Raw genomic sequence first — 17285 nt, forward strand, 5'->3', positions numbered from 1 at the left:
CCCAGATGGTAAGTAATTGTATGTAATTATTGCGACTTCATTGTGTCAGTGAGCCTTGGTACATTATTTGCTAGAGGGAGAAAGACCTAAGTCAGTGGCTTCCAAAGTCATTCCTTTAACATCAGAAGAAGAAGTTACATCTAGTCTGTGACTAATAACCTTATTCCTCATAACCTCAACGAAAATCACCCTGTAGGCAGATTTTGAGCTTCTCGTGAAGAAATAAAAGTTCAAACAAATAAATAAATAAACAAACAAACATGATGGCCAAGTGCTAACTCACCCTTTGGTCCACTGGCAATCAGCTGTGCAGCATCTTTCTTCCCTGCCCGACTCTTTAAGAACAGCACCTTCTTGATGCTCAGATCTGAAGTATCTGCAAAGCAAACAGAAATCTCTTACTTCATTTTTCCTTTATTTGTCTCTTACTTTATTCAATTTTTTAATGTAGGATCATATCAAATGTGGTATCATTATAAATGGTAATATATATTAGCTTTCCATTGATATATCATACTACACATTCAAGTGACAAAGTAATAACAGAGATATGATTGATCAAATTCAAGACTTCAAACATTTTTTGTGCTGAGTTAGTTTATGACATCAACCCTGACTCATAATTCCACCACGTGCCATAATACCGCCACATGATAAAAATACTGTAACAGTTATCGTGTATGTACACGTTGTATGTACACTTCAATATTTAGCTCAAGACCTTAAGAAAAAAAGATCTTAAGGAAAACCTACATAACAATGTGTTTATTTTTTTAATGTGGTGGTATTATGGCTTGACGGGATTATCAGATTTGGTGTTAAAACTAATAAAAGAGAAATCTTTATTGAAAGCAAAAAGTGCAGCAACTTTTGTAAGGTCTACATGTATAACAACTACTTACAGTACAACAAAACAGACATACGTTAAAATGAGATGAAGACATGTTACTTGTTTTGGATAGAAAATTTCCCACCTTGTTTGAGTCTGTTGTCGTCCTCATCATCAGAAGAGCTACAGGTGTTGCTCCGCAGCTCAGGTGAGACCAGATGACAGTAGATGTGTCCTGACACCATGTTCCACACGATCACCTTCCCGTCGTACGCCGAGGTCGCCAGAAGGTTGGGCGGACACGTGGCCACGGACAGGATGTCGTCTTTGTGCCCATGTGCCTTGGAGGAGGTAAGAAAATACATTTACCAATTAAATTAGTAGTAAACTCTGCGTACTATGTTTCTTCAAGTATCAGTCATTGGTGATTCTAACTACATGCATTGTTAAAAGCTCTTCCGCATCGCCACATATCAGTCTTCACTGTGGGGGGCCGTCAAATTGTTAAAGCTGTCGTCACACATATCCTGAAAGCAGCACATTTGACAAATCTGGGAGCTCAAACTAGTGTACATGTACATGACGTTGTTTACCTGTACGGGACATTTTCAGGAGACAATAGGAGAAATATTGTTTTGTCCACATAATTATTGTTAACACATCAATCTGCTCTGTCCCTAGTGCATGCTGGACATCTGAGACAATGCTGCGTCATTGAGTTAGTGTCTACATACATTCAATAAGTCACCTAAATAAATGTGTGTTCTTTTGTCTGTATTTTTTTTATCCTTTCCAATTGGCAGATCTTGAGAATATCTCTGAAGTGCAAACATACAGTCAGACAGTTTCAAAATGGCATGGTGTCCTGATGTTTTTGTATGTGGATGTCCGAATACACTACAAGAATGATGAAGAAAATGTTGAACTTACAACATCATCGGTCCACTTTGGTAGAGGACTCTGGTAGTGATGGAAATCTTCTGCTGCATCCTTCATGGGAATTCAAATAAATAAAAAAAATGTTAGAAATTTCAAGGAACAAAAAACATTTCAGTAACGCTAGGACACCTTAATCCGTGGAGTAACCTATATCCGTCGTATTCTAAAACACACTTAGGAAAATTATCAGGACGGACGGTGGTTTCAAATTGCAATATTTTCAAAATATTCTTGTTTTAAACAACCATCCGTTGACTTGATATCCTTGAACACCTTGCTTTCAAAAACAACGAATAAAGGTTACCCCACGGATAAAGGTGAACTAGCGTTATCTAAAAAGCTTTTGCGGTTGACAATCTGACATGTCAACACGCAATGAGTTTGGCTAATGCTTCTCTTTATAAGATATCTCTGGTTGCTACAAATCAAAAAGTTGCCATGAGCCTTATAGATTTGGTATCTACAGAATGATGTAATTATCAATCAAATTAAGAATGTATGGCCTATACTGTTAACAAGAATGAGCAAATTTGAACAGTTGATTGTTGCAAAAAATGAAATAATGGCTTTCCAGTTTGTGTAATGGAAGAGGAATTACTTGACAAAGACTGGAGTCAATTAGTCGAAAATTTGTTCATTTTGGGGGGTTGAAAATTACAGTTCAACTTTGCTTCAAAATGATTTGTACCATGTCACAGATGATCTCAAAACTTTTGAGCTTAGAAAGAACGAGTGGTAGGTCTTACAGCATAGATGTTGATCCTGTGGTCCCAGCCCACAGACACCACATATCTGTTCCTTAGTAACTCCACATAGCAGCAGTCTGTCACCTCTTCTGTGTTTTCTGTACAGACAAATCCAGAACACTTATTAGAGTAAAAGTTACTAGTATTTTGCAGTGTAACACTAGCGCCCCCTTTTGCTTTAGGCTGCAACTGCATGCTGAGCAACCGAAGATTTGACAAATCCCTGAAAGAATTTCATGGATGAATTCTAAAAACACATGTACTTTGTGTTTAACGTTTTTCGAATTGTGTTGCATTAATTTACTTGTTTACTACGAAATTTGTCCTCACATCCTTAACATATCAATTCATTGTTTGAGTATAGAATCTGCTCTTCAAAAGATCTGCTCAGTGTCACTGACAAAAGGTAGTTTATTCTACCTGAAACATCTGACCGTTTCCAAAGTCTGCTCTTAGGTGTATGCTTACTGTGCCATGTTGTCTTTTAAATCATAGTTCAACATCTTGCATCATAGCATCATATCAAAATAATGAAATTGATGGTTATACAGAAAGGGGTCTTATTAAACATTGCATGTTACACCACATAAATTCCATTCTTCTAAGAAATTATTAGAGATTAATATATAGAAACAGTAGTCACCTTTTATGAGTGATTTCAAACAATGTCCGTTGTTGAAGTTCCAAATTCTCAACACCCCATCCCTGCCTCCTGTGATAAGTCTGAGGAGAGAGAATTTAAATGATTATCGTCTGATTATCATCTGTTACTTTCTGTATACATGTATAGAATCTGTCAACATGGAATACACATGGTGTAGATTGGCAGAAGCGAGTTGATTTTTTGGCAATTGCCATACTGACAAGTTTGACAACCGTATTATGAATTGCTGAAAATATTTCTGAGGCCATCTGGATATCAGTTCATTAGAATATTATGTTAAGACAAAGTCGCACAAATTTTCTTCATCGTTTAACAGCCCTACAATCTATATCTTTACCAAAGGCATTGCCATATAACAATATTCTTGTGTTGGGGGCACAATACAAACAAACAAACAATACCTTATCAGTCTACTACATATAGAACCCTTGAACATAATGGACAGTTATCAAACTGCCAATCGTGTTCTAACGGGGGCCGCCCTAAGACGGTTCCCGTCGTAAGACGGCACGGATTTTTTGCTGATCTTATTATCCATAAGTACACCGTGTTTGTTACCACTGACTATGCTGATTACAAAGGTAAATAAACCAAGTCCATGCACACAGCTTTAATTTGCATTCCAAGTATACTTTAACATATTCACTTCATGTTTTTTTAAAAGCAGAATTCTAACAGTAATGTTGACAGTGCTGAATCACTGCGGTCACCGGCCTCTGCGTATTGGCGGCTTGTGTCGCTAACTATACGAACTCTTCCAAGCAGTCACACAGCTGTCATGATACACATAAATAAAGCTCCATAAAACACTATGAATATGGGTCTTCAAATGTTTGTTGAGTAGAAAAACAACCAAAAGGAAGCGACATAAACATTGCCACCATTGTACTCCCAAGGGAGTGTGGCCGTGAAGGTGGCATACTAGAGAACGCTCCAAAGATTTATTTGACTGTAACAAATGATTCGTGCTGTCTATGAAAATAATGATATTTTTATATAATCAGACAGAGTTTTGTTGATGTTGGCGGTGTCGTTTTTTCGTAATGTTTTTTTAGTCGGGATTCACAATCAGTGCATTTAGCTCATTGCCCGTAAAAACATCAGCTGGATTGTTCTAGGTACAGCCTTCCTCATGTGAGACAAGAAGTACATACAGTCACGATTTTACTGTCAAAAGAAAGCTAAAATATCATACTATTAATTTTTTTCTGTGTACTTAAATTTACCACTTACTTCTGAAGAGAGCAAAATGTAAAAAAAAGCGTACCAAGTTAGGCACACTGTCCATCGTAGTACAAAATTGGAAGGCTACATACACGAAATTGCCTCACAGTGTTTGCCGCTTGCAACACGCAGCGCGAAAGGTTCATGAACCACATGAATGCATTTCTTATTCAAGTATGTTGTTCACATCTATGTGTAAAAAATTCAGTCATCAAAATTTGACCACTCTCAGGCAACTTGCGATGGAGCGCCATGAGTTTGAGCGCAACAAAAAGCGTACCGTGTTGGGGCACCTCCCGTTACATTCTTGTATATTTGAAGGACGTTTCAAAGAGGGTCCTTTACAGCCCATCACAAAATTCAGTAACTGTAACTGTATGTATTTTTGTGTCATTACTGTTCATCTCTAACACTTGTGTGCACAGTATGTATAAGAATTAAGTTAGTTGGATAACACTACATTACCTTCTTTCTGTACTGTCAAAAGTCATACAGGTGACTGGCTTGTCCCCATGTGCTCCGGAGAACTCAAAGATCTGTGTTCCTGTCTCAAAGTCCCATACTTTCACCACCTGGTGGATAGAATAAGAAATAATTACAGGGTCATAAAAAGGAAAAAAGTGAAATTGATCTCATTCCAGTTTTAGGTCACTGCTCAACAAAGATAGACAATATCTACATTCAACTGGTTCATTGTACAGGGGAAATTCTACCAACAAACACAATTTACAATGGACCAGACTTCATGTCTCATCCTACAGTTTGTGACAGTTTGCATCAGTGTGCAACAACGGCCAGGATTCAAACTAATTCTAGATCCAGAGGCAAGAACTCTAACCAATGGACTATGACTGCTACAGAAATTGGACAAGTTCAGATAAGGCCACAGCAAATAAATTTTATGGATGACGTCCTCTACAGACTGCAAAAATAGTGAGATAGGGCGGGAAAAAAACAAGACGGGTAAAAAAACCAAGATGGCTAAATTTTCCAAATGTACGCACTAAACGTTAAAAAAAATTGAAGCGACGAAACATGGTATCACAGCCTACAAGCCAGGCATTCATTTCTGTATTCACGACTTGTACTGGTGTAGCAAAGGTGACACTAGTGTGGTAGACTGGTATCAGTTACCAACATGGCAACAACATGCATGGCTTCCATATTGGGGCCACTTTTACAACTATCTAACTAAATTTTTAGTTTCACTTCTATAACAGTTACTACAGTCATGGCTACCTGGCTAGTGTCACTTCTACAAGTACAACCATTAGCCTACAACACAACATATTTGCCCATTTTGGTACTTTCTTGTCATGTTGACCATCTCCAAAGGAAAATCAGGCAAAAATTAATGCGTGCGCTGATGTCATCCATAAAATTTACCTGCTTTGGCCTAACTCAATGACACCTCAATACAAATGAAATGTAAACCTAACAGTCACATAAAATTGAATTGTAAATTCTCACTTTGTCTTTGAAAACGTTTTGCAGAGTATTTTTAGTTTTTAGTTGTCTGGTGTGTGTTGCCATTTATACCTACCGATGCATCTGAACAGGAGATGACTTGTTTGAAAGAGCTGTTATATTTACAACACTGCACTGACTCCTTGTGAGACAGGACTATGTCTGCATTCAGGGACGACCTGGAAACAAAAGAGGTGTTTCAATTATCACAAAATGTGTACCTGATCTGAGCTAGTCTAAGAATATTTGGCAAATCACTTTACTTCATTGATGTTTGATTTAGTTTGTGATACAGTGTTTGTGCAACAGTGACATCTACTGAAATCTGTTGGTATTCCAACCATCAACCTAACCCTGAAGCTTCTGGATAAGATTTAAGACAATTTGAGTGACATCTATCTTGAAGATCTATAAGATGACTGTCAGTGTCACTCAAAACATCTGGAAGTAATCTCTGTACTTATTTCTAGATTTACTGTAAATACAGAAATGTTCGCGTTTGTTTTATGTTCGCTGTTTTCGTGAGGCAGTCTCACCGTGAACTTAAAACCACCGCAAACATTTTTCCATTACAGTATGTGACTACAGTGTATGGCACTATGGTAACCACAAACTTAAAACCTGTAACCGCGAACACTCCACTTTCTTGCTAAGACAAAATTATATCCCCGCGAACTTCAATGCATTTACAGTATCATTGAGGGATGACTGCAGTGCGGTAGATGTCGATTAACTGAGGAATGAATCCACTCTGCTATATAATGTTTACCTACATTGTTAACCTTTGTCCACACTTACTTCATCTTGAGCTGCAGAAGAGCCAGCTGGTCAGTGACCATGGCCAGACTCTTGGCCAGTGCGGAGTAGTGGCAGCACATCAGGTCCCCTCGGATCTTATGGCTCTTAGCTGTGACTGTGATGAGGCAGGACTGGTCTGACGTGTCCCACACCTGAAAAAGAACACAAGAAGAGCTCTTACTATTCTATTTTACTTTAATTTGTTTCTTTCACATAACCAGTATTCATACCACCTATAGGTGTAGCACGCCTGGTCCACTTTTGAACAGTAAATGTGAAGATGGGGCCATAAGGTTTGATCCATTGTCACTTCATTTATCGTCCCATCCGAGGGACAGCCCTAACTGAAGCTAGGTACTCATTGTCACCTAAGTGAAGTGAGGAAAGTTGTGTAAAGTGTCTTTCCCAAGGGAACAAGTTTGCCAGCATATTACCAGATTCCAATTCAGGACCTCTGGGTTCAGAGACAAACACTGTACTGTTATTCCACATGACCCAACTTAAAGTGTAGCAGATCCATTTATTTCTTCATAACATACTGGTCTGAAGACTTCTCTCGGAGCACAAACCAAGAACATAACCTAGGTCATCAATATCCTGTTAAATGCATGACATAGAAAAACACTTAAACAGCCACTCCAGGCCTTCAAATGAGTTGTGTAACTATCCCTGTCCTTGGTGCTGAATAGTGAGTGCAAAATACTGTTAGTACCAGAAATCACCTTGACCTTCAAAAAACATTTGATATGTCATTGGCAGTTAAATGGCATTTGCTAGTGCTGGTAGCTTTTTATGAAATTAGACAAAAGAGTTTATGCCTATTTTGTAGTTACAGTTAAGTTACATTGTACGAACAGAGAGAAGGAATAGGTAGCCAATAGACTTTTTGATGAAAAATTACCAACCTTGACAGTCTTGTCTGTAGAGACACTAAAGATCCTGTTCTCCTCAGCACTGATGTGGAGGTGGAAGATGGGAGCGTTGTGACCTCTCAGCATACCCGTGGGTTTGCTAAGAAGAAAAAAATACATTCTACATTTAATCCAAATATCATGGGAAAACACTACAGGAGTATCAGTGTGGAAATACCTGCCCTGCCGATGTTTTGGTGACCGTCTCTCAACTTCCTCAGGTGATAGTGTCTCTTTTTGTTTTTGGACTGCAGCTAGGTGTCGCTGCTGCACAGTGAAGGATGTGGTACCAAAAATGCTTCATCTTGTACATCATGTGTCCGTAGAACTTAGACTTAGTAAGTTACTGATCAGATAAAACTATTTACAACCCGTCTGGCATTTTCTAATCTTAAAGAATCTGACATCGGTTCTGTCTACTTTATGTTTTTAATGTTTTGATTGATAAACATGGATATTGATATATAAGTCCATTTCCTATTTCTTGTAACAAAAGTATGATAAAAGCCAGTGAGACTTGGACAGTGATATCTGCATGTTCCTTTGAAAAATGACAAATTCAACAAACTTACTGGTAGATACAGCCACAGAAGTTTAACACAAAGCTCACATGAAGTTTGCAACAAATGTGTAACATGCTTTTCAGATGCGAAAATGAGAAATAATATAATAATTATAACTATCGAGTACAAAGAGAAACATTGATGAAACGATAATAAAAATCAGTTCAATGATAAACTTACCTTGGTACATATGGGTTCCATGTCCTAACTATTCTATCCATCCCTCCAGTGACTATAAGATTCTTCTCCTTGGAGAAGTCGAATGTCTTGACTCCTTTGTAGATCTTGAAGACTGTCTCATCAGTGTCCAGTCTCTTCCTAGTCTGTGCGTAGGCGAGGGAAGGCATCTTGGACTTACTGGCTGTAAACTTGTCATGAGATATCTCCTTCAGCTGTTGTTCCACATGGGTGCTGCCTGATACACAACCTGTGTGTGTGTGGGTGGGGGAAATAGTACAGTTAGGAATAAGAATTGGTTTGGTTTGGTTTGGTTATACAGATCTCCATTAGTGACTGATGTCACTATTCTTCCTGGAGTCCGGGTGATTTGTAGAGAATCACCAATTCTAGACGGAAGGATTTTGCACCATCGCACACCGCACCATCGCATGTGTGGGGGTTCTTTAACGTGCCTGGAGTATGGCTCTCCCCAGACACGGGACCTCCATTTTACGTCATATCCGAGGGACGGTCCTAGCCAAAGCTAAGTGCTCATTTTCACCAGAGTAAAGTGAGGAAAGTCGTGTAAAGTGCCTTTCCCAAGGTCACAAGATCGGTAGCACGGCAGGCGGATTCAAATCCGAGACCTCTTGGTCCCAAGCCGAACACACTGCCACTGCGCTATGCGGTCCCAATTCATTTTCTTGTACGCTGAACGGTATTACCTTTTAAGATGAGTGAAGAAGAAAAAACAAAAAAGAACATCAAGCATTCATCTTCCGAGACGGGGGCTGATACCAACTGCCAGGCACCCTGATTCATTGTTTACAAATTCAAGTATAGCCTATTCTTGTCTAATATCTCATTTTGAGATCGATTTTCTAGGGGGTGGGGAAAAGAGTACTTACCTATAACCAAGGCCGAGTTGGCGTGGTTGGAACAGGAAATGACAGATCTGATGTCGTCATAGTAACGTAGCTGCCCCACCCAGTCTCTGTGCACCTTCCATCTGATATGCAAATAACGGTAACATGTCTTAGTCTACTTCTGGTTTAGACCTTTCCTGTTTTCTTGACATATAATTGCATATCGATAAACTTGACCATTCCCTAAAAATGTCCGTGTACAGTTTATATTTCTTTTATCCCATTCGTATAAAAAAACTGATATTGCTACATATGTACATGCTCATGCAAATCATAAACATTCATGCAATTTGTTGTAAACTGTAAATTAAAGAATGTAAATTTAAATTAGGTTACATGATATGACAATTTCACGTACCTTATGTATTTTGTGAAACTTCCGTTTGCTACCACTTCTACGTTGACACTAGCTATGCCCTCTGTCTTGGGAAATTTCTTCCAGGTCCTGTAAAATAACAAAATCATTGATCAATACAAAATGAGCACCCCTTTGCAATATAAAAATACATGTCACTGTATCCTGGTTATCATCCTATTTTAGCTTTGGTTCTCTCCTCTGGTTGCTTCTGAATAGAACAGTCTGGCATCCTTTAAGAGAAATAAACTATTAGGATTTGAATATTTATCTACTAGACAGTTTAACCAGGGCTCGAAATATGTTTTTCTGCATAGTACCTGCACTGGTGTAGGTAACATTCAATTTGAAAATTACCTGCACCAGACAAATTTTACCTGCACCACTCTGAATTTAGGAAGTATGGATCATACTAAAATTGTTTGAACCATTGCTACTTTGTCTTTTATATTTTTTCATATTAGGTGACATTAGTCAATGCAGCTAATAACAATCCATATACAGCTACATCATAGGACATTTATGTATAAAACCTAGTACATGGACCAGTGCAGGTCAGGTGCAGGTAGACACCAGAAATACCTGCACAGCTCCAATTTTACTTGCACTAACCTGCATATGCAGGTAGTATTTTGAGCCCTGATAACATACATGTAGGCAACTACATGTATTCTAATTGGCTGGGTCACACACTCCTTTAACTACTTCAGAATCTGATAAATGATTCCCAGATATTTCAAGGGGGACAGGGGAAGCGATCATTGGGGAATTTAACTAGAGTTAGATTGGGATAGATACCAGGCTGATATAGCCTTACCGTAACGTCTCTCCAGTGTTTCTGATAACAACAATGTTGACACATCCTTCACTGTCTCCAAACAGCACCAGGCATTCAGCTGGACCTGTGGGGCTGGGATCAAAATGCAACATAGATTCAAACCATGAAAGTAATCGTAATCCAGTTTAGCTTACTGTAGAGCTTAATCCTCCTAATGATAGACTTTAATAATGTATATTTTGCGATAAGAACCACATGTATGTAGAAAACGAAATACACTTTGTCCTAGAGTGTTCAGTGTCTGTACAATGATCTGCGCAATACATTTGTTAATGCTACACATGTAGATCAGAAATATGCACACATGACGAAGGAAGATATGTTCAAATATCTCATGTCATCATTTGACCACGATATACTAGAAAATCTCTGTAAGTTCATCTACAAATGTTTTAGGAAGAGAGAAGATGCATATAAACTATAGTATGTGAAATTGTATAACTTTGCGTTTACTACCTTTTGTACCAAACTGACTGCATTTAGCCCCAACGGGGCATGAATATGCAATAAACTTCATTGTCAGTGTCATTGTCATTGTCATTAATCTTACACTAATTGTGACAGAGAAGACAGATGCTACTGTACATGTATATTACAAGTTAAAAGTAACAAAGGATTCCGCCAGCTCTTTTCGACAAGCACGATTATCAGTGGGCCATCGCTTAATTTACAATCCAAAGGACTGCAATCCTTTCCAGTAACATGAATGTGGAGTAAACTGAGTTTTGAATTATGGACTTGAGGCAGGGTTGCTACTCACTGGATTATGTATGCCTATTAGTACTTGCTACTACAATGACAAAGAGAAGGTTGAAAAATGTAAATGGTGATATACCAGTAGTCTAGCTTCAGCGGAACAGTTTCAAACCCGCTGATCTGACAGTAGGGCTCAAAGTTGGACAGCTCATAAAACTGGATCTCTCGATCGCTGCAACAGAGGAAATCATTCATAAAAAAGATTGAAGTTTCATAGTAATAACCATGCCTTGTAATACACAAATTCTATCGTGAATAACTGTATTCATCTATAAGTTGATGCATGAAAATCATTATCTGACTGCATGAAAATCATTAACTGGTCTCTACTAACTAAGATACAATTTGAAAACAAACTCAGAGATACTGCATCATTTGCATCATGAATTCATCAGACTATATGTATGGGCAAAATTTGTAAGACAATATGAGAACCTACTGACCCTGTGCCGATGATGAACTTGTTGTACTGCGACATCAACACAAAGTCTGTGATCCACTTGTTCTTTATTCTGTTGGCCTGTTGTTGCTCTGTCTGTAGAACAAAAAAGTCACAACACAGTGAGAAATAATATTTATACTGAATTTGTATGCTTATCATCATCATATAGTATACACAAAGTACTGTGTGAAGCAATTAGTAATACCAGCAAGCTTTCGATCTGTCCTCTGACCCTTCTCAAGTTGAAATAACTAAAAGTTTATATCACGACACTGACATGAGTGTATAGTGTGACATCGGCAACCAGTCAAAGATGCCTTGAGCAATATTGGTAGGGATCATTGACATCAGGCTATTATGTTTGTGACCTCCATCATTTGTCCTAGAAAGTTTATCTAATAAGCCTTACTGCACACTTTCTAAGTCATCAGTAAAAACCTGAATCTCAAATTTTTGAAACACTTTGTATTCACTTTCTTCACCTTTTCTCACCTGTTTGCTGATAATTCAGAACACAAATTTGAAGGGTTAAAGCTTACCACGACTGTTCTTGTTCTCTTCAGGTCTAAGTTAGGAGACCAGAAGGTGACCATTCCGTCCTGTCCCAGAGCCATGAACGTGTTGTCTGGCGTGTGGGACACCTTCACGATTGGCTCCCTGTGAGGTGTACTTCCCATGGCGGCCGGTAGGTGGAACGCCACGTCCTTGTCGCGTAGGACTGCCTCTTCTTTCTCCGCATACTCCAGCTGCATGTAAGTGCAGAACTCATCCTGGAACACAACAGGAGTGGATTAAAACTGATGACCTCGGCCAGGATGTTTTAGACAGCTGCAATAGCCAAGGGGGTTGCATTCAGATGGTCAGAGGATATACCGTGATACTAGAGACTTGAAAATGGCACATACTGCTTTCTCTACAAAGCACTTAAATTATAGCACTTATGAGAAATGGGTATGGGAGTACTAATAGTTAAACTGGTCTGTGTGGCTGAGGGGTATAGAAGCAAGGATGGGCTGTTGATCTACATCTTCAGTACAACAAAACATCATAATTATCCTGTACTTTTTAGTCAAGGCACCTGGCACTTCAAGTTCAAAACAAGACAAACTTTTTTAAAAATCTTTGCTGAGTGGAGACTGCGATAAACTTCTTAAGGAACACAGTTGATGATCTTACACTTGGTAATTATGTGGGCGAAGCCACACATATAGTTTTCTTACAAGTATTTCACCGGAAATCAGAAACAAATGGAAGCCTCCATGTACTCCATGTTTCAAGCTTTTTGATTGGCCTAAAGTCGCACTTTCTCGGTTGTACGTCGGAGGTGAACCTATCAACGCGCAGGACACAATCGGCATCCATTTTGATAATAGCCAATCAAAACTCAGAAAAATGGAAGCTGTTAGCAAATACTCCGCGTTCCCAGCTTTTTGATTGGCCTAAATTCAGACTGTCTCGGGTGTACGTCAGAGCTGGACCTATCAACGCAGAGAACACAAAATGTCATTCGGCATCCAGTTTTATAATAGCAGCTGAGACGCGGCAGTAAATCGGCCATGCATTCGACCAAACAGGCGCTCAAGGAAGAAGTTGCCCGCCACGGAATGAACAAGATTGATAAATTTGCACAGAAAAACATTATCTTCAGAAAATGGGACCTTGGAATCTTGCAAATTAAACAGTGAACGGACGTGTTCAAGCTACGCATTGCATTTGTATACATGTTACCTGTTACAATGCCGGTAAAAACGTTACGGCAAGCTTGGCCGAATGGCTAAAGCACCAGCCACGTTTGCGCTTTTTTCGCTAGGTCAACCCTGGTTCGATTCCGGGCGGGAACAACTTTCTTTTAGTTGTCCTTTTTTTTTTCTTTTATGATATTTACAACAATTTTATCTTGCAAACAGAGCATCGTTCAGTTTACACGCCTTTTTATTTATTTTTTAATTGCCCTCAAAAGACGGCGTTTAAACGGTCGGACGGTCCATGTGGGGAGGGGGGCTCGTCAACGCCTCGGACCATACCGGCCGCGGCAGCCAAATACTGTATCGTCGATGTCTGTCGCCTGCGGCGTTAAGTCAAATTTGGAATGGAGGCTACGGTACGGTACCGGACCTGAACCTGATCATGAATTTCAGCTTTATAATTGCTACACAGCACAACCCGTGACGTCAGGTAAAGGCCGAGAATAGGGGTGAACCGAGAATACGGGGCACCTAATGGCAATTACTATTGTGTGTAAGGTAGTTTGACTTAAACTTCAAAAAAAGGCCACGGGAAAGACTTGCTGCATTTTCGCGAAAATGTTGTCATTCTAGTTGTTTCTTTTCTTGCGATTTTTCCTTTCTTTTCCCTTCGCCCACATCCTGCATTTTTTCAAAAATGTTGCCTTTCTAGTTTCATTTGATATTTCAAAGTTTATAGCTTGAACTTAAAAGTGCTCTTGGAAAAGACTGCATAGGCAAGTTTTTGATTTTCAGTATGCATGAAATGCATTAAACAGATTTCAACTTTACTTAGTGCCAAGGGTGTTTTTATTTTTGCTATCTGTGTTCAACTTTATGGATTTGTTTGCTGATTGATTTCTTCACTGGACTACAAGGGATGATGAGAAAGGCCTTTTCTGCCATCTGACCTGGTTCGAACAAAAACATCATCAGATGAGTGCATGTTATGATAACAACACACCTCACCCCTCCAGGCTGCCCCTGACAACGTAACATCTTGTATCTAACAGCCCATCAAGAGGGGGCCTGCATTACCCCTTTTAGGTAACGTATGTGTTGCCATTTTGATCTACTGTACAGTTGATATTCTTATTAAAAGCATTTCTAATCTTATTTGTGAATAAGATGACAATTGACTTCCTGAATTTAGCATAATGAATTGGCAGTCCAACTGAATATCATAGTACAATGTAGGTCCTTATCAAGAGGGTTCTTCAGTCTTTTCCAAGAGACTCAGTACTAAACTGCAATCTCGACTGAAAGAATTTTAAGTGCAATTTCCAAAGTGAAAGAGCGCTGCCTGTTTTCCTTAAGAATTCCCTTTATCTTTTCACTCAGCAAAGAACTTTTAAGAAGTTTGTCTTGCTTTGGACTTTGAGTGCCAGGTGCCTTCTCTATATAATTATAAGAAGAAAAACAATCATGTTTTTGTCACACTAAAGGTCTAGTCAGGGTACAAATAAGTGGTTAGGAACTAGTGTTATGTCTTAAAATGCTGTCTGCAGATACAAGTAGTCATTAGCATACCTGGTGAGCTATAACAACCCAGTTTTTCACAAGGTCCAACACTTGTTGTCATTCCCTTCTTACCGATCCCAACATCGCTGGTGCATTTTTTTAAAACTACCCTTGTTACACATTCTGCAGACTTGTCTAGAGTACGTGATCAAAAATAAACTAACCTGGTCCAAGTTTTGAAGCAAAGCAGAACTGTAATACCTAAAACAAAGGATTTGACCTAAATGTTACCCTTCAAATTTTGTCTGTCTAACTCCAGTCTTAACATTGTCACGGAAAGTCCAATTCTTTGGGTTGAAGATTACAGAATGATGAAGATTAAAAATGAACTTTCAAGCTAGTTACTTGACATAATTCATCTATGGTTGTTAGGAAATTGAGAAAGTCACTCTTGGGAATTAGAGTCTCATCTAAAGTAACAGAGAATTATTGTCATAGATATTATAGATTATAATGAAACATGGTGATATTTCTAAACTTTTAATGTCACTGACTTTTACATACGTTCTACATCTTTCATCATTTCTATTTTGGTGGTAGCTTTTCTTTTCCTCCTGTCAGAGTGCACAATGGTTTTTCTCTTTTGACCTTTCCCGAAATGTTCAGTCAGGCAACCTGCATCACCCCTAGAGGTTAAGTGATGCATCAAATTCTATAGATTCCAGCCCAGATAAAGAGAATAGTGATTATTCCCCATAGTTTCCCAGGTTGGGTGAAAGCAGTCCCTAACAGACCTCGCAACAAATTGGGTAAAGTTGTAGAAATCTGTTATGCATTTCTCTTGATTAATATATAGAATTCAGCATTTATGTAAAACTATGAAAATGTGTTGCACACATCTTCTGAACCAATTATCATTATCTGTCTTTCAACATGAACAAATTGCTCACCTCGGTCGCACATTTTTGGTTGCACACTCATGTACCTTCATCAAGAGTGACTCAAAATTTGAGGAAAGCGATTTGTTCGTGTTGAATGACAGGACATGGTGTATTAACTCCAACATGGATTGTACCAACTTGAAGTTAGATGGGGGACTTTTAGCTTTCATGCTAACATGAGTAATATTTGCCACCAACTTTCCAGCCACATTGTTACACATTATACATGCATGGTTAACACAAAACCAGGTGTCTCCCTACCTGCATTTTCCACCTGTATAAATGTTTAGACAGCGAGGCATTTGTTGTAGTTACTGGGTATAATCATAACAACTAGGGCAACAAATATGTGCATAATTGGGACACCACAGCCAAAAAAAATGAGTGACATGTTAGTTCTGCATGAATGTCTTTCAGTTAGATTTTATCACAGACTTGTGTGACCACCTTCCTACTTTCAAAACTATCATATGGAGATGACACAAAAGGACAATTATCAGGACCTGGTGTGAAAAACAATATCGCTCTATATATCATTATATATCTTAGTCTAAATATTTGACTGTGGAGGCATTACACAGAAGATCTGGCAACTAGGAAACATTCAGTGTGTGAAATCGAGAATTTTTTCACCCTAACACTACTAGAGGCTGTGATATGTGAACGATCAAAGCTTTGACAGATTGTTGAATTATAGACAAAGGACAGGTTTTTCAAGATTATGAGCATTTCGTATCTTTTAAAGCATCATCATTAAATTCTGAATCATAATTTTGCATTGCACATCATATTCCGCACAAATCAAACTTATTCACTCAACAGCCACTCAGCAATAATTGTCTAGTGGAAAATGGTTTGAATATTAAGTTTAACATTACTTCACAGCTATTCTTGAAGATACATTGTTTCATACCTACATGTATTTGTAAATTAACTGCCAACCAGAGTCCTCCCCTGGGGCAAGAACTGACCCCTGTATACTAAGAATACACCTTTTCTTTCCTTTCACTATATTTCTTGTTTTGTTAGCACCTTATTTTGATTCAATCATACTTTTTTTCAGGGACATCTACAACAGACTGTACATCATTTAATGTATTCAACATAATTTGGAAAGACTTACCCAAGCAATTTCGCCATCAGACGATGAGTCTATCTTCATAAACAGGGCAACAATCTGTTCTTCATTCTGAAAAACAATTGTCAAAAAACAGTATTACAAACATCTTCTACACATGCAATGACATTTCATTTGCTGACATTTGCAAAGCAACAATCCTGAAGAAAGCTAACAACAGTCAAGGACTGAGATTCAAAATGGATCGTTATTAGACTGTTAGTTTGAAATATCAGATATCTACATGTATATTAAATATCATAGACTCTCACCAGGCTGCCATGTTTTCTACTAGTAGTAGTAGGCACCGGTGACCTGGAGCCAGGCGAGGCCACTGCCATGACACAACAGCTCAACAAAACAGCGCACGAGCCTTGACGGTTACACGGCTCCTGATCTTTCCCCTACACGGCCGCAAATATTCC

The 17285-nt window shown here is 38.7% G+C and overlaps 1 protein-coding gene across 1 annotated transcript in view; it reads right to left on the reverse strand.

Annotated features, from left to right (window-relative positions):
* The window catches only part of LOC118419453 (WD repeat-containing protein on Y chromosome-like), a gene marked incomplete in the record, with an annotated part of 53472 nt that overhangs the window by 12876 nt on the left and 23311 nt on the right, over positions 1-17285 (reverse strand). The window contains 17 exon segments of the mRNA XM_035825830.1: positions 284-376; positions 975-1170; positions 1760-1819; positions 2515-2612; positions 3158-3237; positions 4868-4974; positions 5946-6048; positions 6668-6819; positions 7573-7678; positions 8322-8568; positions 9209-9309; positions 9585-9671; positions 10399-10491; positions 11255-11347; positions 11619-11710; positions 12157-12387; positions 16867-16932. Coding sequence (XP_035681723.1) covers positions 284-376; positions 975-1170; positions 1760-1819; positions 2515-2612; positions 3158-3237; positions 4868-4974; positions 5946-6048; positions 6668-6819; positions 7573-7678; positions 8322-8568; positions 9209-9309; positions 9585-9671; positions 10399-10491; positions 11255-11347; positions 11619-11710; positions 12157-12387; positions 16867-16932 — 2005 coding nt within the window.

This window comes from Branchiostoma floridae, chromosome 7 (genome assembly GCF_000003815.2).
Source record: "Branchiostoma floridae strain S238N-H82 chromosome 7, Bfl_VNyyK, whole genome shotgun sequence".
Classification (NCBI taxonomy): domain Eukaryota; kingdom Metazoa; phylum Chordata; class Leptocardii; order Amphioxiformes; family Branchiostomatidae; genus Branchiostoma; species Branchiostoma floridae.